Source organism: Choloepus didactylus, chromosome 5 (genome assembly GCF_015220235.1).
Source record: "Choloepus didactylus isolate mChoDid1 chromosome 5, mChoDid1.pri, whole genome shotgun sequence".
In the NCBI taxonomy this organism is placed as follows: domain Eukaryota; kingdom Metazoa; phylum Chordata; class Mammalia; order Pilosa; family Megalonychidae; genus Choloepus; species Choloepus didactylus.
Genome location: NC_051311.1, coordinates 166,673,118 through 166,699,329, shown reverse-complemented (window position 1 = coordinate 166,699,329; position 26,212 = coordinate 166,673,118). Strand labels below are relative to the sequence as shown.

At 39.1% G+C, this 26,212-nt stretch overlaps 1 protein-coding gene across 1 annotated transcript in view; it reads right to left on the bottom strand.

Moving 5' to 3' along the window:
* Nucleotides 1-8,216: 8,216 nt before the first annotated feature.
* Nucleotides 8,217-26,212, bottom strand: part of LOC119535511 (28S ribosomal protein S24, mitochondrial-like) — a gene marked incomplete at its 3' end in the record, with an annotated part of 81,417 nt that continues 63,421 nt past the window's right edge. The window contains exon 3 of the mRNA XM_037837825.1: nt 8,217-8,461. Coding sequence (XP_037693753.1) covers nt 8,217-8,461 — 245 coding nt within the window. The remainder of the gene's footprint in view (nt 8,462-26,212) is intronic.

The following is a 26,212-nucleotide window of genomic DNA, read 5'->3' as shown; positions in this document are numbered from 1 at the left end:
AAGAATGTCCACCAGAGTGACCTCTTGACTCCATTTGAAATCTCTCAGCCACTGAAGCTTTACTTTGTTGCATTTTTCATCCCTGTTTTCATCAAGAAGATGTCCTCAATCCCATGATGCTGGGTCCAGATTCATCCCCAGGAGTCATATCCTCCATGAGCCACCCTGGGCCCAACAGCTCATGCACCTGCCACTGTCCAGGATGTGGTGGTGCCACAGACTCCCTTGGAGACAGTTTTATTTTCACTGCATGTGAAAAAAATCAAGCTTCTCATCTCAGCTAGAAATCTGAGGAGGAAACCCTGGGCCTGAACAAATCTCACAAACATAAGTGATGCTTATCCCCATTTTATACATGAGGAAAAGGAAGCCTAGGAGGGGTTAAGTGACTTGCCAAGATCACATTAAGTGACTTTCACAGATCACATGACCTGAGTGTAGATCTGAGCTCATGAGCCAGTGTTCTGGACCACTGGGTTCTATGCCTCTCCTACCTACCACTTACCTTCTCACAAACTCCCATGATTTCTAGGCTCACCCCTGGCCTGTCCCACTTCCAGGTTATCTTCTCACCTGACTCCCTTGCCTCCGGGCCAGGTTTTCTCCATGAGATCATCTGTGGCCCACTTGCCAACACTGGAGCCAGAAGATTAGCCACATACTTTGGGCTCCTGCCCTGTCAACTTTCATGCTGGAATACTTGCTTGCAGTTGTCCTCATTAAGGACCAACAACCATTACCCCACTGAGCCTTGGAACCCAATGTCAGCTGTATCATCAGGCTCTCAGCAGCCACTTCTTGATCCTCTGAATCTTACTACTTAGACCTTGGAGTCTCCTTCCTCTGTATTTCATGAATTCAGAAACACCTGGCTCCTCCCCCAAGTGGTGACCAGAAGTTCCTGTCATGTTTATTACATGCCTTAAATCAAAACCTAGCAAGGGACCCTGAGGCTCTGGGGTATTCACCCTTGGTCACTTTCCTAGTGATCCTGCCTGCTGTGGCTCTCTGGAGTCCCAGGATTTTACACATATTTTTTCCCATGGTGTTTGAAATGTTTACCCTGGGTTCTGGAAGACTGGTTCTCCTTGACTTTTGAAACCAGGGCTGAAAACAATACTGGAACTCTGGAATCCTGATACTTTGCTAACAAATTTAAAAAAAATCTTTTCCCTTCTGAAATTCAAAAACAATCTCTAATATCATCATGCTTTAGAAATGTCTATCTCTCCCTGTATCATAAACACAAATTTTAAAATGTTGGTTGACCTGTAAATCCCAAAACCTTCACTCCTGTCACCTCCATCCCCAGAGCCATGGAAACTACCTGCTCCAGTTTGCTAATGCTGCCCTTTTGCAAAACACCAGAAATGGAATGGCTTTTATAGAGGAGTTTTATTTGGTTACAAAGTTACAATCTTAAGGCCATAAGTGTCAAAGGTAAGGCATTAACAAAGAGTAACTTCACTGGAGAAAGGCCATTGGCATCCAGAAAATCTCTGTTAGCTGGGAAGGCATATGGCTGGCATCTGCTTGCTCCTGTGTTGTATTTCAAAATGGCATTCTCCAAAGTGTTGCTTTTGGGGTGTTTTGTCCCCTCTTAGCTGCAGCTGCTCTTCAAAATGTCACTCTCAGTTCTCTCCACCTGGGTCTGTGTGGCTCTTTTTTTATTTTAAATTCAGTTTTCTTGAAATATATTCATATACCATACAATCATCCATGGTGTACAATCAACTGTTCATGGTACCATCATATAGTTGTGCATTCATTACCCCAATCTATTTTTGAACATCTTCCTTATACAAGAAAGAATCAGAATAAGAATAAAAAATAAAAATAAGAAAGAACACCCAAATCATCCCCCATCCCATCCTGTTTTTCATTTACTTTTTGTCTCAATTTATCTACTCATCCATCCATACACTGGATAAAGGGAGTGAAATCCACAAGGTTTTCACAATCACTCTATCACACCTTGTAATCTACATTGCTATACAGTCATCTTCAAGAGTCAAGGCTACTAGGTTGGAGTTTGGTAGTTTCAGATATTTACTTCTAGCTATTCCAATACAATAAAACCTAAAAGTGTTATCTATATAGTGCACAAGAATGTCCACCAGAGTGACCTCTTGACTCCATTTGAAATCTCTCAGCTACTGAAGTTTTACTTTATTTCATTTTGCATCCCCCTTTTGGTCAAGAAGATGTCCTCAATCCAATGATGCTGGGTCCAGATTCATCCCTGGGGGTCATATCCTGCATTGCCAGGGAAATCTACAACTCTGAGAGTCAGGTTCCACATAGAGAGGAGGACAGTGAGTTCACCTGCTGAACTGGCTTAGCTAGAGGGAGAGGGCCACATCTGAGCTACAAAGAAGTACTCAGGGGGAGACTCTTAGACACAATAATAAGCAGGTTTAGTCTCTCCTCTGCAGTAATGAGCTTCATAAATGAAGCCCAAGGATGGCTCAGCACACCAAACCCTCAGTCCTCAATGTTTGTGAGAACATCAGCAACAACCCAGGTGAGGAAGTCCAACACTTCTGCATTTTCCCTCAGCTCCTCAGGGGGGCCCTGCATATATATTTTTATTCTCTGCCCAAATTACTTTGATATGTGTTGCTATTTCACTCTAACCTATACAATCCTACCATATCTTACTTCGTATTCAAAGTCCATGTAATCATGGTGTTTGAACAAACTGTCTGTAGAACTTATATTGTTTAGAAAATATAGATCCTATGCCAAATAAACATCTCTTCCCTTGGTCTCACATGAAAGTTGAAGCTTTGAAACACAGTCAATTTTGACCTTTACCCTTTGGTGCAATTTGCCCTAGTGTTAACCAGATCTGCTTCATTCATATCTCTAATTGAAGTCTTTGTGCTTTCTCAGCTTTTATTTCTGAGAGTTGCTGTACATGCCAATACTGACATTCATATCAGGTGAGCGCTAGCTCTGAGTTTCAGGTGTCATACAGATACACATTCCAGAGACCAATCAGGTTATAAACAAAGGGATCAGCAACTCAGAGTTTGGAGACAGCTGTTACAATTCAGGAGTAGATTTCACAGCTGTAAGAGCTTACAATCTAGGAACCATTAGAATAATCATTCCCCTAATAGGCTGTGCTCTAAGATTCAATTCTGAGTTTACACATGGTAGTCCATATTCATGAGGCATTATAGTGTTTGCCTTTGTTTCTGGTTTACTTCATTCAAAATGCTGTCTACAGGATCCATTCACCTTGCTGGGTGTCTCACAGCTTCACTCCTTCCTGTAGTAGCTCAATATTGCATTATATGCATATACCACAGTTCACCATTCTGTTCCTCAGTTGATGTACCCTTAGGCCACCTCCACCCACTGCAAATCATGAATATTGCATCCATAAACACTAGTGTGCAAATGTCCATTCATGCCTCTGCTCTCAGATCTTCCAAGTACATACCCCATTTATTTGCAGAGGCTGCTCTGTCCCAGTTGCTTTGGCTTGACTGCCTTATCAAAGGTTAATTGTCCATACTTGTGTCTATTTCTGAACACTCAACTCATTTCCATTATTTGGTATATCTATCCTTATGCCAGTACAATGCTGTTTTTTTTTAATTCAGTTTAATTAGGATATATTTACATACCATACAATCATCCATGGTGTACAATCAACTGTTCACGGTACCATCATATAGTTGTGCATTCATCGCCCCAATCTATTTTTGAACATTTTCATTATACTAGAAAAAATCAGAATAAGAATAAAAAATAAAAATAAAAAAGAACACCCAAATCATCTCCCCATCCCACCCTATTTTTAATTTAGTTTTTGCCCCCATTTTTCTACTCATTCATCCACACACTGGATGAAGAGAGTGTGATCCACAAGGTTTTCACAATCACACTGTCACTCTTTGAAATCTACATTGTTATACAAATGTCTTCAAGAGTCAAGGCTACTGGGTTGGAGTTTGGAAGTTTCAGGTATTTACTTCTAGCTATTCCAATACATTAAAACTTAAAAAGTGTTACCTATATAGTATGTAAGAATTCACCAGAGTAACCTCTCAATGCCATTTGAAATTTCTCAGCAACCGAAGCTTTATTTCATTTCATTTCACATCCCTCTTTTGGTCAAGATGTTTTCAATCCCATAATGCCAGGTCCAGATTCATCCCTGGGAGTCAGGTCCACATGGGGGGAGGACAGTGAGAGATTGAGTCAGTCATCAAAAATCTCCCCCAAAATAAAAGCCCAGGACCAGATAGCTTCACATGTGAATTCTACCAAGCATTCAAGAAAGAATTAATACCAATCCTGCTCAAACTCTTCAAAAAATTGAAGAGGAGAGAAAACTACCCAACTCATTCTATGAAGCCAACATCACCCTAATATCAAAATCAGACAAAGATACTACAAATAAAGAAAATTATAGACCAATCTCTTTAATGAATATAGATGCAAAAATCCTCAACAAAATACTCTCAAATAGAATCCACCAGCATATTAAAAGAATTAGACACCATGACCACATGGGGTTTATTCCAGGTATGCAAGGCTGGTTCAACACAAGAAAATCAATTAATGTAATACACAACATCAATAAATCAAAGCAAAAGAAGCACATAATCATCTCAGTCAAGGCAGAAAATGCATTTGACAATATTCAACATCCTTTCTTGATGAAAACACTTCAAAAGATAAGAATAGAAGGGAATTTTCTCAATATGATAAAGGCAATATATAAAAAACCCACAGCTAACTTTGTACTCAATGGGAAAACATTGAAAGCTTTCCCACTAAGATCAGGAACAAGACAGGGATGCCCACAGTCACCATTGTTATTCAACACTGTGCTGGAAGTTCTAGCCAGAGTAATTAGGCAAGAAAAGGAAATAAAAGGCATCCAAATTGGAGAGGAAGAAATAAAGCATTCACTGTTTGCAGATGACATGATTCTGTATGTACAAAATCCAGAAAAATCTACAGGAAAGCTATTAGAGCTAATCAATGAATAAGTCAAGTGGCAGGCTACAAGATCAACATGCAAAAATCTGTAGTGTTCTTATACACAAGTAATGTGCAACAAGAGGAAGGAACTTAAAAAAAACTCCATTTGCAATAGCAGCCAAAAAATCATGTATTTAGGAATAAACTTAACCCAGGCCACAAAAGACCTATACAAAGAAAACTACAAGAAACTGCTAAAAGAAATTGAACAGGACCTAAAAAAAATGGAAGAACATACCATGTTCATGGATTGAAAGACTGAATATAATTAAGATGTCAACTGTACCTAAACTGATTTATAGATTCAATACAATACCAATTAAAATTCCAAGAACTTGCTTTGCAGAAATAGAAAAACCAATAACCAAATTTATTTGGAAGGGCAAGGTGCCCTGAATAGCCAAAAACATCTTGAGAAAGAGGAATGAAGTGGGAGATCTCACACTACCTGACTTTGAAACATACTACAAAGCTACAGTTCTCAAAACAGCATGGTACTGGCATAATGACAGAGATACAGACCAATGAAATTGAATTGAGTGTTCAGAAATAGAGTCTCACATCTATGGACAATTGATCTTTGATAAGGCAGTCAAGCCAAAGCAACTGGGACAGAGTGGCCTCTTCAATAAACGGTGTTTGGAGAACTGGATATAAATTTCCAAAACAATGAAAGAGGACTCCTACCTCATACTTTATACAAAAATTAACTCCAAGTGGATCAAAGACCTAAAGATAAGTGCTAAGACCATAAGACTCTTAGAAGAAAATGTAGGGCAACATCTTAAAGACTTCGTGATAGGAGGTGGTTTCCTAGACCTTACACCCAAAGCATGAGCAACCAAAAAACAAATAGTCAAATGAGATCTCCTCAGAATCAAACACTTTTGCACATCAAAGGATTTTGTTAAAAAAGTAAAAAGGCAGCCTACATAGTGGGAGACAATATTTGGAAACCAGATATCAGATAAGGGTTTAATATCCCAAATGTATAAAGCAATCCTACAACTCAACAACAGAAAGACAAACAACCCAATTAAAAAATGGGCAAAACACATGGGCAGACATTTTTCTGAAAAGAAAATATAAATGGCTCAAAAACATGAAAAAATGCTCAACTTCACTGGCTATTGGGGAAATGCAAATCAAGATGACAATGAGACATCATCTCACACCTACCAGAATGGCCATTATCCAAAACACAGAAAGCTACAAGTGCTGGAGAGGATGTGGAGAAGGAGGCACACTTATTCATTGTTGGTGGGAATGTAGAATGGTGCAACCACTCCAGAAGACAGTGTGGAGGATCCTCAGGAAGGTAACTATAGATCTGCCATATGACCCAGTTATTCCATCGCTAGATATATACTCAAAGGAACTGAAAGTTAAGACACAAATGGGTATTTGTAAACCAATGTTTATTGCAGCATTATTCACAATTGCCAAGAGATGGAAGCAGCCCAAATGTCCATCAGTGGACAAGTGGATAAACAAACTGTGGTATATACACATGATGGAATATTATGCAGCTGTAAGACAGAACAAAGACATGGATCATGTAATAATGTGGATGCCCCTTGAGGACATTATGTTGAGTGAAGTTAGCCAGAAACAAAAGGACAAATACTGTATGGTCTCACTAATATGAACTAACATTAATGAGCAAACTTTGAGAGTTAAAAACTGATAACAGGCTATCAGGAGATAGAAAGAGGGTAGAGATAAAGTATTTGGTGCTGAAGGACTGCAGAATGTTCAGCAGGATTGATTGTATAGATCCAGAAATAGATAGCATAATACTGTGTGATGGTAGCACAATATTGTAAGTACACTGAACAAAGATGTCTGTGAGTAAGGCTGAAAGAGGTGGGATAGGGGAATGTATGACACCAGAGTTAAAGATAGATGATGAAGACTGGGACTTTATAACTTGGCAAAAACTGGAGTGGCCAATGACTGTTACTAAATGTACAAATATAAAAATGTTCTCACACGTGGGAGAACAAATGAATGTCAACCATGAAATGTGTTGAAAAAGGGCTGGTATTTGGGAAAAAACATAAAGCAAACTGGAGTCTATGGTCAACAGTATATGCTTCCATTAAATGTAACAAAGTACCATGCTGGTTTGACCAAGGTAGCTTTGTAATATGTGTCAAAGTCAGATAGTGTAAGACCTCCCACTTTGTTCCTCTTAAGATATTTTTCACTATTCAGGGCACTTTGCCCTTCAAAATAAATTTGGTTATTGGTTTTTCTATTTCTGCATAGTAACTTGTTGGGATTTTAATTGGTATTGCATTGAATCTATAAATCAATTTAGGCAAAATTACCATCTTAACTATATTTAATCTTCCAATTCATGAACATGGTATGTTCTTCCATTTTTTTAGGTCCTGTTCAATTTCTTTTAGCAGTTTCTTGTAGTTTTCTCTGCAAATATCTTTTGTGGCCTAGGTTAAGTTTATTCCTAAATACTTGATTATTTTGGTTGCTATTGTAAATGGAATTTTTTTCTTGATTTCCCCCTCTTGTTGCACATTACTCATGTATAGGAACACTACAGATTTTTGCATGTTGATTTGTAGCCTGCCCTTTGCTGTATTCATTGACTAGTTCTAGTAGCTTTGCTGTAGATTTTTCTTGATTTTCTACATAGAAAAACATGTCATCTGCAAACAGTGAATGTTTTACTTCTTCCTCTCCAATTTGGATGCATTTATTTCCTTTTCTTGCCTAATTACTCTAGCTAGAACTTCCAGCACAAGGTTGAATAACAATGGTGACAGTGGGCATCCATGCCTTGTTCCTGATCTTAGAGGGAAAACTTTCAGTCATTCCCCACTCAGTATGATGTTAGCAATGGGTTTTTTATATATTGCATTTATCATATTGAGAAAGTTCCCTTGTATTCCTATCCTTTGAAGCATTTTCATCGTGAAAGGATGTTGAGTTTTGTCAAATGCCTTTTCTGCATCAATCATGATGATCATGTTGTTCTTCTGCTTTGATTTTTTAATGTGATGTATTACATTAATTGATTTCCTTATGTTGAACCAGACTTGCATACCTGGAATAAATTCCACCTGGTCATGGTGTATAACTCTTTTAATGTGCTGCTGGATTTGATTTGCAAGCATTTTGTTGAAAATTTTTGCAACTATAACCATTAAAGGGATTGGTCTTTGTAGTATCTTTGTATGATTTTGGTATAAGTGTGATGTAGGCTTCACAGTCTGGAGATGCAGATGCATGAGACATTTGTAAAAGTGGGACAGCAAAATTTCACTGTAGCCCACAAGGAAGTAGTACTTGTGAGAAGGCAGTTGCCTGAGCATCAGGGCACAGATCTCCACCTGGCCAGCCAGGCATCCTGGGAAGGTACCCAGCATGAACTTGTGCAGGAAGACATCCTCCACTGCTTGCTCTGAAGCAAGCTCCTTCCCACCCAGGTTACTTGCAGAGAGAAGGACATCACAGAAGAGTCAGCCCAGCTGCCTCAGGGACCCACCAGACTCCACCCACAAGCTATGGGCATCACCCCCATGCCCCGTCCACCTCCTCTTCTGTTTTCCTCTACCAGTGGGATAACAACAAAGCACTTCATTTCATTAAATTCTCAAACCAATCCTGCAAGGTAGGTGATACCATTATGCTTGTTTTACAAAAGAGGAGACTGAGGCCTGAAGCCAGGGCACAAAAAGATGATCTAGCCACTTTCCCACTCTTTCTTGGCTTTTAGAAGAACTGGCCATCCTTTAGAGTCCACCAGCTACTTCTAAGATTAAGCACACAAGCTCTCCCATGAGAGCCTCCATCAGAGAGTTACAAAATGTGGTCCCTGGAGCCCCCTGCAACACTTAAGGAATATGTTAAAAGATTCTCCACACCCCACCCCCAGACCTTAGAAACAGACCTGAGGGGTTGGGGGACAGGAATCTATATTGTAAATAAGTTTTCCAGTGCATCTCAGACATCCAAACTGAGAACCCCTCCCCACCTACAGGAGCCAAACAAATACTACTTGTAGAGAAACATTTGTGCTTACAAGGAAAATGGCATCACTTAGAGCACAATCATCTGTCATATGATTCTAAAGGGGCCTTTAGGCATGTCATTGTCTCTTACATCTTGTTAAATTGAAGATAACTAATAACAATGCAAAATAATTCTTGTCTACAGACATGATAACAATTTCTGTTCTTTGGATGTTCATTTGACACACACACCCCATGTGGAAAAACCAGTTGTGAATCTATCTTAAAATTCATTTCAATATTCCTGATGCATATGTCTTGGCTTTTTAACTTCTCCTTTGAACCTGTTTTATTAGATTTCTGACTCCATTTATTACTGAGTTAAACAAAAATCTTTGACACATGTTCATTTTCTATTTGCTTGACAGTCTGGGTGTTTTTTTTTTGTTTGTTTTGTTTTGTTTTGTGTTTAAACCATCCTTTAACATAATGAACAAAAGTGATGGCTCCCTTTCCTTTGTCCCCTGAGGTGGGCATGCTGCCAGCTCTCTGGTATGTCATTGTCACCTCACCTGTGTGCAGTGACAGCCAGCCCTTATGGTGCCTTATTTCAGAACTCTGAACAGAAACCAAAAAGCATGGGCTCTATAGTCAGACCCAGGTATAACAATCTTGGTACAGTTAAGCCTCAGTTCCCTGATGTGTAAAATGGACTTTAGTAATAGTTCCTACCTCACAGAGTGTTAGATCAAAAGAGAGTATTTCAGCAATGATAGTTGTTATTAGTTGTATTCTATTGAATTATGTGTAGTTGCCAATATTTGGCCACATTTGGCTGACAAAGATGACAATTGCTGATGTTTACAGAATGTTTTCACCGTCTTTGTGTCCTGTGGCAAGGAGGGCTGAATTATCATCTGGGGTTAGGCAGGGGCATAAAGACAAACAGTGAGTTGCTGGAGGTCACACTGGAGAGAGGCAGAGAAGGACCTGTTTGAATTCTGGCCAGTACATTTTGCATTACCAAGATTTCTTTGACCAAACTTGAGGCTGAGTTCTCATAAAACTTATTAATAAAGGTAAAAATTGTGGCCTCCAATTTTTCAGCAGATTGGATAAGAAGTCAGGACTGGGATGAGATGTCTTCCAGTCCACAGTACTTTCCAAACATAAGAACTTTCTATTCCTAAAGAATCTTTCTAGAATGACAGTTTCCCCCCTTTTATATGTTTCTAAAAAGCCTGATACTTTTATAATTTGATAAGTTTTTATACTTGCTCCAAGTTGGGAGAAGCATGAGATCTGGTGTCTGAATTGCCTGAGTGCAGATCCTGGACCCACTGCTCTCTGTCTGTGTAATTTGGTCAACTGACCTCAACTTCCTGGGCCTCAGTTTCCCTCATCCATAAAATCAATACAAAAATGGTTTTTCTGTAAATTGTATTGTAAAATTGTTGGCACCGATTGAGAAGCTAATAATTTTTTTTAAGGATAGTACCTCTTGAGGAGTTGAAATAGCTATGGAGGGTTCTATGAGAACTCACGGGATGGCACTCTGATCAGAGGAAACAGGAGAGGGGTAAAAACAGATGCTTGGACTGAGTCTTGAAACAGATGTGAGTCAGATAAAGGACAAGAGGAGGACTGGTTTTCTAGAAGCGGGAGATGATACAGGCTAGCAGAGCAGAGGCTGCATCACCATTGCTATCCCTGGGAGTTCAGATTTTGTCCTCAAGACATAATCAAATTTGTTTTCTCCACTGTTCCTTAGTCCTGAGGTGTCTCCCAGGAAATCCAAACTGACATACTTCTTTCCAAGAGTGATAAGGTCATGCCAGTTGGCAAACATTTCCATGGTCAAATTCCTTGCTACCTACACTTTATTTACTATCTTTGTTTATACCCTACATTGGTGCAAAAAGAGTTTCAGTTAGTTCATTGGGGAGAGGGGATCATGTGAGTCTGTTTGCATGACTAAAAATTTTCATACCAAGTTTTATACATTAGTATGCATTGCTACATTGTGTTAAATCACAAGGAGAAAATTTTTTTATACTGTTAGGCAAAACTCCCCACCCCCAACACATACACCACACACCCGTAGAAGTTCTCCCACAACAGACACGACTGTTAACATAAAACCCACTATTCTGGTTTGCTAATGCTGCTGTTATGCAAAACACCAGAAATGAATCTGCTTTTATAAAGGGGGTTTATTTGGTTACAAAGTTACCATCTTAAGGCCATAAAGTGTCCAAGGTAAGGCATCAACAATCAGGTACCTTCACTGGAGGATGGCCAATGGCATCTGGAAAACCTCTGTTAGCTGGGAAGGCACATGGCTGGCAACTGCTCCAGAGTTCTTGTTTCAAAATGGCTTTCTCCCAGGGCATTTCTCTTTAGGCTGCAGTGCCTCAGAAATATCACTCTTAGTTGCTTTTGGGGGGTATGTCTTCTCTTAGCTTCTCCAGAGCAAAAGTCTGCTTTCAAAGGCCATCTCCAAAATGTCTCTGCAAGATGCTTCTCCTCTCTCAGCTCCTGTGCATACTTCAAAGTGCCCCTCTCAGCTGTAGCAAGCTCACTCCTTCTGTCTGAGTTACTGTTTAGTAACTAATCAAGTCCCATGCTGAATGGGCAAGGCCACGCCTGCACTGAAATTGTCTAACAGGTTTATCACCTACAGTTAGGTGGGTCACATCTCCATGGAAACACTAAGAATTGCAATCTAATCAACACTAATACATCTGCACACACAAGGGTGCATCAAAGATAATGGCATTTTGGGGGACATAATACATTCAAACTGGCACACCCAATCTTAACTAACATAGCAGTCTGAGCAAGAACATAAACAATTTTCCATAATATAATAACCTCCCTGGCATCAACTCCTTATCTGACCCTGATGTCAACTCCTTATCTTATCCTGAACAAACCAATCCTCTGATGTCAAACTCCTCATTTCTCTACCTTACCCACCAAAAGTTATTCCCCCAACATCCCTCCCAAAATGCTATAAAGCTGTACTCCCACATTTGTTTGCGGCTGTTGCCACTCTTAGGCTTCAGCCTGCCTGAGCATGGCTACAATAAAACTTTCTCCAGTCGAGCATTGATCTCTTCTCTTCCTAGTCAAAACACCTAACATGTACATTTTGTACATGCAGTGTTTGTACAATTGCTCTCTCACCAAACAATTAACAGGCACATATTCCCTTTTTATTATGCATTCTTTAAAATATATTTTAAATTGCTGTGTCACATTCCAGACTCATAGGGTAACTGTTTAATTACTCTCCTTTGGTGGAAATTAGGTTTTTGTCACTTTTGTAAATAAAATTGGGATTGAAATTCTTTATTTTCCCCCACAGTGTATGACTGCTGATTTCTTTGCTCATGTGTAAAATTCCTGTTTTATTTTTAAATCTGGAATCCTAAGGGTCATCCCTGGGTCAACATAGATTTGTGGCCAGAAACTGTACTTTAAATACCTTCAGCCAGTAAGTCTTCCACCCTTTGCCAGTGGATTTATGTGTGGTTTGGACAGTTCATTCAAAGTTCAAGCAATTTACAAGTACTCCCCAGCTTTTGCTTTCTGAGTGCATACAAAAACACTCAACCAGGAAGGAGTAGATAGTGAGGGCCCTCTTAGGTCTCCGCTGAGAATGTGTGCACACGGGCTTTCAGAAGACCAGGAATATGGGGATGTTTATCAAGACCCACCACAACTGTCTTGTTTCGCACAAATCCTGGTTACATTTCAAGCTGGTCAACTAGTGTGTTGCTTGCCACAGCCAGTATCTCAGGTTAACTGTGATGTTGGCCTTCTCTTATTGTTTGCCCTGAGATCACTACCATTTCTGGGTTGGTTTCATTTTGTTTTGTCTTGTTTTTGGAAACAATCTATTTTCACCAAGTAACAATTCCCCCTTTCACCCTGACTCCATCCACTGGTAACTTCCAATTTACTTTCTGTTTCTATAAATTTGCTACTTCAAGATATTTCATAAAGTAAAATCATGTAATATGTAACCTTATGTACCTTGCTTATTTCACTCAGCATAATTTGTTTAAAGGCTCATCCACATTGCGGTACATCTCAGAATTTCATTCCTTCTTATAGTCAAGCAATATTGCATTCTTTGTATGTACCACATTTTATGTATTCATCTGGTGATGGGCACTTGGGTTGTTTCCAACTTTTGGCTATTGTGAATAAGGCTGCTATGAATATTGGTATGTAAGTATCTGTTAAAGTCCCTTATTTCAGTTTTGTTGCATATTTACCCTAGAGTAGAATTGCTGAATCGTGTGATAATCACATATTTTAATATGTGAGTAACAACCATACTTCTTTCCATAGTGGCTGCACCATTTTACAATCCCACTAATAACATATAAGTATTCCTATTTCTGTACATCCTTGCCAATGCTGGGTAGTTTAATTTAAAAAAAATTCCTTTCTTATGGGTGTGAAGAGGTATTCCATTTGCTTTTGATTTGCATTTCCCTGATGGCTAGTAATGTTAAGCATTGTTTTCATGTGCTTAATGTCCATTTGTATATCTTCTTTAAAGAAATGTCTATTCAAGTCCTTTATCCATTTTTTCATTGAATTGTTTGTCTCTTTATTGTCAAGTTCTAAGTGTTCTTTATATATTCTGGATTTTAAACCCTTATCAGGTATTGGATTTGCAACTATTTTCTCCCATTCACTAGGTAGTCTTTCCAGGTTCTACATAATACCCTTTGAAGCATGAAAATTTTTTTTAATAAAAACAAGTATTTTCCAGAGACTTTATTACCTTTGGAAGACAGCAGTTGAAGACTGGAAATCCATTCTTATTGACTCTTAGTGGTTTTGTGTGTGTGTGTGTGTTTTTTTTAATTCAGATTTATTGAGATATATTCACATACCATACAGTCATCCATGGTGTACAATCAACTGTTCACGATAACATCATATAGTTGTGCATTCATCACCCCAATCTATTTTTGAACATTTTCATTATACCAGAAAGAATCAGAATAAGAATAAAAAATAAAAATAAGAAAGAACACCCATACTATCCCCCCATCCCACCCTCTTTTTCATTTAGTTTTTGTCCCGATTTATCTACTCATCCATCCATACACTGGATAAAGTGCAATCCATAAGGTTGTCACAATCACACTGTCACCCTCTGGAATCTATATTGCTATACAATCACCTTCAAGAGTCAAGGCTATTGGGTTAGAGTTTGATAGTTTCAGGTATTTACTTCTAGCTATTCCAATACATGACAACCTAAAAGATGTTATCTATATAATGTGTAAGAATGTCCACCAGAGTGACCTCTTGACTCCATTTGAAATCTCTCAGTCACTGAAGCTTTATTTCATTTCATTTCACATCCCCCTTTGAAGCACAAAAATGTTTAATTTCAATAAACTAAAATTTACCTATATTGTTTCATTTGTTGTTCGTGCTTTTGATATCCTATATAATACAATGCCAAATCCAAAATTCTAGAGATTTTCTTCTATGTTATCTTCCAAGAGTTTTATGGTTTTAGCCATTATATTTAAGTCATTAATTCATTTTAAAGATAATTTTTGTATATGGTGTGATGTAGCAGTCCAACTTCATTCTTTGGCATGTGAATATCAAGGTTTCATAGCATCATTTGTTGGAGACTATTCTTTCACCACTGAATGAACCTGCCACCTTTGTTGAAAATTAACTGGCCATGTGTGGATCTATTTGTGGACTTTCAATTCTATTCCATTGGTCTACACATACATCCTTATGTAGGTACCACACTGTTTGTTTTATTTTGTATTTTGCTGTTGTTTTTGTTTCTAATTAATCATTCATCACACTCTTTTGATTACTGTGGGTTTGTAGTAGTACTAGTGTACTATGGAGGTATGGACCTCTCTTAGCTCCTCCAGGGTAAACTCTGGGCTTCATCTAGCATCTCCAGACATCCTTCTATCCACATCTCTAAGCATCAGCAACATGTTAGTGTCGGCTCTTGAGTTCTCTTAAATAATCCAGTGAACCAATCAAGACCTGTCCTGAGTGGACAGGGTCCACATATCCATGGAAACAATTTCATTAGAGGTTCCATGCATTCAGATGGGAGAATGGCCTGGGTATCCATGGTTAGCAGCAGACTACTTCCAACTGGCTTTTGTGGACTTCATGATTATAGAGCAGCCACATCCAGAAAAGAAGGAAATCCTCCTAGTGGTGGCCCCAAACTACAGGCCCACTCACAACCATGCTGTGGGGTATGGGACCAAAGCCCTGGGACCATTGAGGAGACAGAGATGTAAAACCACACTTATCAGGAAAAAATGTCTTACTGTCCACAAGAAAACCAGAAGGAAACAGAAGACACTTCTAGGCTCTAAAACCAGTGGTTCTCACCTCTGACTGCGTGATAGAATACCTTGGACATGTTTTAAATATCCTGTCTGGTGTTCCATGCCCAAAACAATCCCCCAGAACACCAGAACAATTAAATAAGTCTTGAGGGTGGGGACTAGGCACCAGTACTTTTTAAATGCTCCTCAGGTAATTCCAATTTTCAGACAGGGTTGAAAAACCATGCCCTAAACTCAATGTTTATTTGGGAGATTTCCAAAACCTGTATATGCAGAGAATTCCTTTGGGAAAGAAGGTCAGTTGGATGTTCCTTAAACCTTCTCTTTTCTCCCACTTGGTCCTGGAAGACCCAGGCAGCTCATGTATGGATGGAAGGAGACTCAAAGGATCAGTTCTAATGGACTCAGCCCAAGTCTACCACTCTTGGGACACAAGGCAAATGAGTGACCTGCTGGGTGGTCTGAAATTCTTTGAGATGTTCTGTCCAGTTGAGTCCAGTGCAGGCCACCATGGGCTCACCTGGAGTAATGCTCAGAGGATACAGCAGACCTAACAATTGCCAGGTGGTGTGGTGACACTGTGTGGGAGGCATCCCTCTGGGCCCTCCTGGATTTGCAGAACCTAGAACACAGAGTTTATTCCCTGAACTCATCATAATCTAGCCTCAAGGAGAGGGCTCCTCAGCCTGAGGAACATCTGCCTCCCTATCGGCAAGGAGTGTTAGCCAAGACAGTTAAACTAATGATGGTTCCATTTCCAAGGCCTGGTTTATCCTGACTCAGAACTGATGACTTTAAATTTTGTAAATCTATGTTTTTACACTATTCCTGGTAAGTCATTTTCTCTTAACAATCAACCCATTCACCAAGATGAATCCCAGAGGCTCTCAGTCAAACAACCACTGAAATCCTAACAGTTAAAGCAAGAGAGGTGTCTCAAAGCCATTCTCTCTCAGATAGGCAGTCAACCACAGTAGCTCTGATCACATATTTCCCTTGAATAAAGGCTACATAGAGCAGGATCCACAGGCTCACCCCTGTGAATTCAGGCTCCATGCTACCACTCCCATTCTCCCTCTGCTGCGGCACAGGAAAAGAGGTAAGCTCAGTGGGCAGAGGGCAAGTTCTTCCCTGTAAATCTACCAAGGTATAATTGCTTACTTTAACTTTGGGGAATATATTTCCTTCACCCAGTGAAAGGGGTCCTGGGGATATCCACTCTCCTGATATTGGAACCACATTATCAGCACCACATTGGGACCTTGGGCTAAGAGTCAGAACCCAAAAGGGCCAAACCATTGGCTGGGAGTAGAAAGATAGGAATCTGCACCAAGAAAGACAAGATGGAGGAATGGGCCTTGTATGAGCCAGCAGTTGTGTCTCAGATGGCTGGGATTTACAAAACACCCTGCTAGATCTGAACAAAAACACAAGTGATACATTCTGGAAAGTTGTGACTGGGAGGACAGAAAAGGAGATAATTAAAAGGCAGCAAGTGAAGATGACAATAGGAGCAGAAAAAAGGGCCCTATATGCCTCCTCAGGGAGGGACATTTGGGGTGGGGCTGGCATGAGACTCACCATCCTGAGGACAAGGAGAGTTTGCCAGAACCAAGGAAGGTGGGAGAAGGCTCCAGGCAGAGAGGAGCATGAAGAAAGGATGCAGAGTGAGTGCCATGGGTGAGAGGCAGCAGTCACAGAGACAATTCTAGAGAACCAAGAGCCAGATGCTTTTTGTTCTCCCCCTTCTATGGTCTGGACTCAACAGAGCTCATAAAGGTGCACTCTGAGGTAATTTTGTCAGGGTCTTAGAGGAACTCTGGAAAGACTTACAGCTAAAATCATTTTTATTACTGTCTCAGAAAAGAGAAGAGGTTTTTCTTTACTGGGCTAGCACACCACATCTGGGAAGTTGAGGATGGCTACCAGATCAGGTTCAGCTTTCCACTGGTAAAGATTTCTTAACACCATCCTTGCTAGGTACTGTATTTCAAAAAATACAAGATAATATCAATTAGAAGACACAACATTGTTTTATATGTCATTAAGAAAAAGGCTGACAAATAAATTTAATACCACTGACTGAATATAGCATGAACCCTGATTTGACATGTTAAAATATGAAAAACTTTGCCTCTTAGAGTTGATAAAATATAGCAGGTGAGAGACTGATATAGAAGGCATGCAATAAATTAGGAGTAGAAAGTAACTTTCTCCACATAATAAAGGGCACTTATGATAAACTCAGAGTGAACATTGTATTTATACAATAGTGAAAGATGAAAGTTTTCCCACTAAGATCAGGAACAAGGCAAAAATGCCTGTTTTCAGCATGGTTATTCAACATTGTGCTAGAAATTCTAGTCAGAACAATTTGGTAAGAAAAAGAAATAAAAGGCATCCAAATTAGTAAGAAAGAAGTAAAACAATATTCATGATTACACTATGTTACATATAGAAAATTACAAATAATCCACAAGAGGAGTTAATAGAGCCAATAAATGAATTTAGCAATGTATCAGGGTACAAGAACATCACAGAAAAATCAGTCTTTGAATTCACTAGCTATGAACATGCCAAAGAGGAAATCAAGAAAGAATTTCATTTATAATAGCATCTAAAAGAATAAAATACATAGAAATAAATCTAACTAGGGATGTGAAACACTTGTACACTGAAAACTACAAAATATTGCTGAAGGAAATTAAAAAAGACCTAAATAGATGGAAAGACACCCCACTTTCATTAACTGGAAGATGTAATATTGTTACGATCTCAATACTACTCATAGCAATCTACACATTTAATGCAAACCCTATCAAAATTCCAGCAGACTTTTGTGCAGAAATCTAAAAGTCAATCCTGAAATTCATGTGGAATTGTAGGGAGTCCTGTATAGCCAAAACAATCTTGAAAAAGAACAGAGTTGGGGGTCTTACTCTTCTCGATTTCAAAAGTTGCTAAAAAGCTGCAGTAAACAGAGTGTGGTACTGGCATATGGAATAGGCATATAGCCCCATGAAATAGAATTGAGGGTCCAGAAATAAACTCATATGTCTATAACCATTTGATTTTTGACAAGGGCAACAAGTCCATCCAATTGGGAAAGAATATTCTTTTTAGCAAATGGACTGGGGGAACTGTGAATCCACATGCAAAAGAATGAATTTGGACCCCTATCTCTTTCCATATATAAAATTAAGTAAAAAAGGATTAATGACCCAAATTTATCAGGAAATCTTTAATGCCTTGTACTCTTAGATATGATACCAAAAGCATCAACAAAAAAATAAACTAGAGATAAATTGTATTTCAACAAAATTAAAACCTTTTGTGCAAAGGACATTATCAAAAAAGTAAAAAAACAACCTATGGAATGGGAGAAAATAGTTGCAAATCATATATCTGATAAGGGTTTTTTTCTGGTTTGCTAATGCTGCTGGAATGCAAAACGCCAGAAATGGATTGGCTTTCATAAAGGGGGTTTATCTAGTTACACAGTTAAAGTCTTAAGGCCATAAAGTGTCCATCAAAAAAACATGCCTTCACTGGAGAAAGGCCATGGGCATCTGGAAAATATTTGTTAGCTGGGAAGGCACGTGGCTGGCATCTGCTTGCTCCCAGGTTGTATTTCAAAATGGTGTTCTCTAAGACATCTGCATCAGCTTCCAACGTCCATCTTCAAACTGTCTCAGATATAGCTAGCTCTGAGCTCTTTCTGTCTGAGCTTGTATAGTGTTCCAGTAATCTAAGCAAGGTCCATGCTGAATGGGTGGGGCCACACCTCCATGGAAATTATCCAATCAGAGTTATCACCTACAGTTGGGTGAGTCATGTCTCCATGGATACTGAACCAATAGGTTTCAGCCCAATCCACAGTAATATGTCTGCCCCCACAAGAATGCATTAAAGAATATGGCTTTTTCTGGGGGACATAAATATACAAACTGGCACAGGGTTTAATAGCCAGAATATCTTAAAAACTATTACAACTAAACAAGAAAAACACAGTCCAATTTTAAAAATTGTCAATGGAGTTGACTTGATATTTCACCAAAGTGAATACACAGAGATGATAAGCACATGAAAAGAATTTTATCATTGGCCATTAGGGAAATGCAAATCAATATCACAAAGAAATACACTTCATACCCACTAGAATGCCTATTATTAAAAAAAATTTTGGCAATGTTGTAGAAAAATAGCAACACTTGTACATTCTTTGTGGGAATATAAGATGGTACAATCACTGTGGAAAAGAGTTCAAAGTTTCCTCAAGAAGCTGAACATAGAACTACCATATAACCCACAAATTCTCCTTCTAGGTATTTACCCCAAAGAATTGAAAGCAAAGTCTTGAACAGGTAATTGTACACCACTGTTCATAGCAGCATTATTCACAACAGCTAAATGGTGGGTATTCAACCCAACAATCCAAGTGTCCAGTAAAAGATGAATGGCTAAACAAAATGTGGAATAATTCCACATACGTGGAATATAATTCAGTCATAAAAGGGAATGAAGTTCTGATACATGCTACAACATGGATGAACTTTTAAAGCATGCTAAATGAAATAAGCCAGACACTAAGGACAAATATATGATTCCAATTATATAATTTAGAATACACCAATATACAGAAACAAAAAATATATGAAGGTGACCAGGGAATAATGGGAGAGTGTATGGGAGTTCTTGCTTAATGGATACAGAATTTCTGTTTGGGATGATGAAGTTGTTCTGGAAGTTGATAGTAGTGAGAAACAGACAACATTGCCCAAGTACTTTAAATCACTGAATTGTGAACTTAAAAATGGTTAAAATGTTATGTTATATATATTTTACCACAATAAATTTTTTTTAAAGAAAATGAATGTGTGGAAACAGGAAGAGGTGATAATTGTACAACATAGTGTATATACTACAGACTAAGCACATAAAAAGTTGAATTTTATGTGAATTATGTTTCAATTTTTTTAAAAAAATGAATATGGTAAAAAACAAAAAAAGGAAAAAGCTTGGATGCACAGAGTGAAGAACAGTCAGGAAAGAAATGTTATTCTAACATTTCTTGACTGCTAAATAAAGTATCTATAAACACAAAGAAGGATAGATAGAAAAGGAAAACTAAGATGCATGGAAGAGTACCAAGGTCTGTACTTTGTAAATGGTGGTTGTGGAACATCATGTTTGAGATGTTTTTCCAAAGAGTTATCTACCTGAGCTGAACCATCTGGAAAGTCTGGCAGACATCCACTAGATCCATGGCCCACCTCTGTACATACAATATTAAGCCCTGATGAGGGGACATGCAAACATGCAGAGAGGCTCCAAAGATTAAGGAACAGCCCTTGTTGTATTCAATGAAATAAATACTCAGTGTCTTGGAACTCAGGATTACAGTGTATTGTGGATTAAATGATGCAAGTGTCAAACCATAAAAAATTAAATGAATGATTCAACAATTCTACTCATAAGTATATACTCAAGAAAGTTAAAAACGTATTCTCACAAATCTTGCACATGAAATGCTCCAAAAAATAAAATGCTGTATGAATGCAAAACTTCATAATAGCCAAAAACAGGAAACAACCCAAATATCCATTAACTGGCATACCTGTACGATGGAATGTTATTCTGCAATAAAAAGGAATGAACTTCTGATACATGCTATGATATGGATATCAGCATGCTAACTCAAAGAAGCCAGAAACAGTCAGTTAATGTGTGATTCCATGTATATGAAATATCCAGAATAGGCAAATCCATAGAGACAGAAAGTAGATTAGTAGTTGCCATGGGTTGGAGGATGGGGGGAATTGGGAATAAGGCTGCTCATGAGTAAAGAGTTTCTTTTTAGGGTGGTGAACATTTCTGGAATTTGATAGTGCTGATGGCTGCACAAGTTTGTGAATTTCATGGTACATGAATTACATCCCAATGAAATACATCTAGAATTCTTTAAAAATTAAATGATACAGAAGATGGCAGCATAGAGAGGAGGGGAAGCTAAGTTGTCCCCCTGGAACAACTGAAAAAAACCAGAAACAACTAGTAAATAATTTGGAATAACTTCAGGTGGACAAATGTGACCATCCACTCATCATACACCACCTGAAATGAGAGGAATGCCCAAGATCACAGCATAAAATCTGTAAGTAAAAACTGCAGATCCAAATTGGGAGACCCCTCCCTCACAGCCCGAGCTACAAAGCCTCATGGTGTCAGAGAGAAGCTTTCTCCCAGAAAGCGAATATAGCTCAGTTGAGCTCCACTGGGGTTTTTGTTTTGTTTTGTTTTTTAATTTTATTTTGAAATAAATTCAAAGTTATAGGAACAGTTGCAAAAACAATACAAATCCCATACACAGAACTCCAGCATACCCTGACCCCCTCCCCTGATACACCGATCCATCAACTGTAACATGCTGTCACACCACCATTTCTTTCTTTCCCTCCCTCCCTCCCTTCCCTTTCATCCATCATCTATTGCTCTGTCTTCTGAACATATGAGAGCAAGCTGCACACATCCTTGAACAAACACTATAATTCAAATATACAATTCCCATGTACAAGAACATTCTTTTATGCAATCCCATTAAGTGCAGCTAAGAAGTTCAAGAAATTTAACATTGATATAAAGCTTACACTCTATATTTCCTTTTTTTTTTCTTATATCTCAACTGTGTCCCTTTGAGCCTCCTGTCCTCCATCCTCAGATCCCATCCAGGATCATCCTTGGCATTCAATTGTCATCTGTTTAGACTGTCTTTTTTTTTTTTCAATTATGGAAACATATATACAGCCTAAATCTTCCCATTCCACCCCCTCCCTAGCATTTCATTAGTGGGATTAATCACATTTATAATGTTGTAATGATATCACTTTCCCACCTTCCATTACTAGAAATTTCCCTTCACCTCAAACAGCAACCCTACACTCATTTCCTAACTCCCCATTGCCCCTTCCCCCACTTCTCATAACCCATACTCTACTTTTCATCTCTATGGTCATATTCTCTGATAATTTCTTTGTGTTTACTGTGGGGCTTACTTTTAATCTCTTAAATCCATAACAATCTTGTTTTTCTTTGATACCAACTTAACTTCAATAGGACATGTAAGCTATGTTCCTATACTTCTCCATTCCCCCACCTTTATACAGTTCTTGTCAAATATTACATATTTTACATTGAGTCCAAAACCACTGATTTGTCATTAGAGTTTGTGTATTTTTCATCATGTAGGAAGTAAATAGTGGAGTTACAAATAAAAAATTATTGACTTCTGTTTGTATTCCATTGTGGTCAGAGAATATGCTTTGAATATATCTAATTTTTTTTTTTTAATTTATTGAGGCTTGTTTTATGTCCCAGCATATGGTCTATTCTGGAGAAAGATCCATGATCACTAGTGAAAAATGTGTGTCCTGGTGATTTGGGATGTAAGGTTCTATATATGTCTGTTAAAATTCCCTATATCTCTTTCTCCTTTCTTTGTTTCTCTGTTGGTAGGGCTCCCTTTAGTATCTGAAGTAGGACAGGTCTTTTATTGGCAAAATCTCTCAGCATTTGTTTGTCTGTGAAAAATTTAATCTCCCCCTCAAATTTGAAGGAGAGTTTTGCTGGATAAAGTATTCTTGGTTGGAAATTTTTCTCTCTCAGAATTTTAAATATGTCATCCTGCTGCCTTCTCACCTCCATGGTGGTCACTGAGTAGTCACAACTTAGTCTTATGTTGTTTCCTTTGTATGTGGTGAATTGCTTTTCTCTTGCTGCTTACAGAACTTGCTCCTTCTCTTCAGTATTTGAGAGTCTGATCAGAATATGTCTTGGAGTGGGTTTATTTGGATATATTCTGTTTGGAGTTCACTGGGCATTTATGCTTTGTGTATTTATATTGTGTAGAAGGTTTGGGAAGTTTTCCCTGACAATTTCTTTGAATACTCTTTCTAGACCTTTACCCTTCTCTTTCCCTTTTGGGACACCAATGAGTCTTAAGTTTGGATGTTTTATTTTATGTATCATATCCCTGAGATCCACTATGATTTTTTCAATTTTTTTCCCATTCTTTCTTTTGTTCTTTCATTTTCTGTTCTGTGGACTTCTAGGACACTGAGTCGTTCATCTTCCTCTGATCTTGTGTTATGAGTATCCAGAGTCTTTTTAATTTGGCCAACAGTTTCTTTTATTTCCATAAGATCATCTATTTTTTTATTTACTGTTGCAATTTCTTCTTTACACTCTTCTAAGGTCTTCTTTATGTCCTTTATATCCTGTGCCATGTTCTTCTTCCTGTCCTTGATATCCTGTGCCATGCTCTTGTTCTTTGATTAATTGCACCAAGTACTGTGTCTCTTCTGATATTTTGATTTCAGTGTTTGGGATTGGGTTCTCCATATCATCTGGTTTATCATATGCTTTAAGATTTTCTGTTGTTTTTGGCCTCTTGGCATTTGCTTTGCTTGATAGGGTTCTTTCAAGTTGTAAAAAATACAACTTGTGGTGCATGTGTCTGGGTGGTTATGGAGGCAGGGCAGCTTTAATAATCAAACTTCCCAGGTGTTCCTGGAGATTCCAGGCTGTTGCAAGAGTCTAAACCTTCTTTTCAGTTTTGCCCCAGATTTTCTCTGCCACTGTCCCACAATCCCCTGGTATTGATGTAGTGTCCCTGGGTTTTCTGAGTGGGCCCCCCCTTCTCAGCTGTGATCTTCCAGGACCTCTGCTGGGGGAAAGCTGTGCTATGTCACAAGTGCATGCCATCCCTCTAGGGAAGCCCCAGACCACCAGGCCATACAGGGGTGCTCCCAGCCTGATGCAAAGATGGCTGAATTGAGTCTCTCAACCCCCCCCCCCTTTTGCACAGCTCTACCTTCCCAGCTCCAGGACAACCAGCTGTGTATGCATCCAAGGCCACTGTCCATGGCTGATATTGTGGTGTGTGTGTGGTGCCATGGGGTATACTCCCCATCACACTGGGTTTCCTGGCATGGCTCTGGGCTGTAGGTATGGCCCCAGGAAGGAGTGTCTCCAGCCTGCTGGGGAGCCAGCTGCAAGCAGTGTGGTTTCACTCTCCTTTTGGCTCTCCCCTCTGCCCCCTGGCCCTGAGGGAATCAGCAGTGGTCTCTCTTCCATGTCAGACACTGAGAGGTTGGCACAGCCTGCTCCTGCCATGCTTCACTGCATGGTTCATACCATCATAACTGGGTTTTTTGTTTGTTTGTTTGTTTTTTAGAAGAACTCGTCCATCTCCAAACACCAACCCCCAGTTTCCGCACACTGCAGTGTGGCCACGGGACTTTCAGCCAGCTTACTCACTCATTTCAGAATGCAGACTCCTGGTTTTACCAAGTGAATGGTCCCTGTGGTTTTAGCAGACCTTGTCCAGCTGGTGCATTGCTGAAACTGGTGTTCTGGATCACTTTCTGGTTTTTATCTAGTATTTTTCATGGAGGTGTTTTTTTGCCCTGTCTCACCTAGCCACCATCTTAGGTTCCCAACTGGGGTTTTAATTAGTGAATGTGAACTGCTCACTATGAGGTATGAATCCGCAACAAGTAGACAGAGGCTTTGGGTGACAACTGACCTTGGAGAGCTGGAGGGTCACCTCAGACTAGCTCTGTTCCTTTTTCAATTCAGTGGAGAAAGCCTCAGCCATTTTTAGTTCCCAGTTCTGTGACCCAGACAAGGGTATAGCACAGGCAGAGAGAGACCACTGAAATGCTAATGACCTCCCCCTAGGGGGTCTATCTTCTCTAAGAGGAAAGGGGTGTGGCTCAGCTCCACTAACTGCCTTTCATTCAGAACTTGGAGAAAAAGAGACACACCTCCTTACACCAGTCAAGAATTATAGGCTAACAGGCTCCACCTGCTGAGCAGAAAAGCACAGTGACCAGAGGCATCAGAGGGTGTACTAATTTTCTAAGACACACCCTCAGGGAAACCAGATACTTACTATTTCTTCCCTCTGGGACCTTAGCCCATTCTGGTCTGGAGAGGCCTGATTGGGGTAACCAAGGAAACCATGCCTAGACAACAGAAAACTACACCAAGAAAAATGAGGTTATGGCCCAGTCAGGGGAACAAATTTGCACTTCAACTGTGATGCAGGAATTGAAACAACTAATAATAAGTCAATTAAAAAAGTTTAGGGAAGATATGGCAAAAGACATGAACTGTATAAAGAAGACACAGGACATACATAAGGTAGAAATTGAAACTTCAAAAAACCAACTGGCAGAATCTATGGAAATGAAAGGCACAACACAACAGATGAAAGACACACTGGAAACATACACAGCAGACCTCAAGAGGCAGAAGAAAACACTCAGGAACTGGCGAATGAGGCACCTGACAGCCTACATGCAAAAGAACAGATAGAGAAAAGAACAAAAAAATATGAGCAACATCTCTGGGAACTTAAAGACAAAATGAAAAGCAAGAATTTATGTGTCATTGTTGTCCCAGAAGGAGAAGAGAAGGGAAAAGGGGCAGAAGCAATAATAGAGGAAAAAATCAATGAAAATTTCCCATCTTTTATGAAAGACATAAAATTACAGATCCAAGAAGCACAGCATACTCCAAACAGAATAGATCTGAATAGGCCTATGCCAAGAACCTTAATAATCAGATTATCAAACATCAAAGATAAAGAGAGAATCCTGAAGGCAGCAAGAGAAAAGTGATCTATCACATACAAAGGAAGCTTGATAAGACTATGTGTGGATTTCTCAATAGAAACCATGGAAGTAAGAAGGAAGTGCTTTGATATATTTAAGATACTGAAAGAGAAAAACCACCAACCAAGAATCCTATATCCAGCAAAACTATCCTTCAGATATGAGGGAAAGCTTAAAATATTAT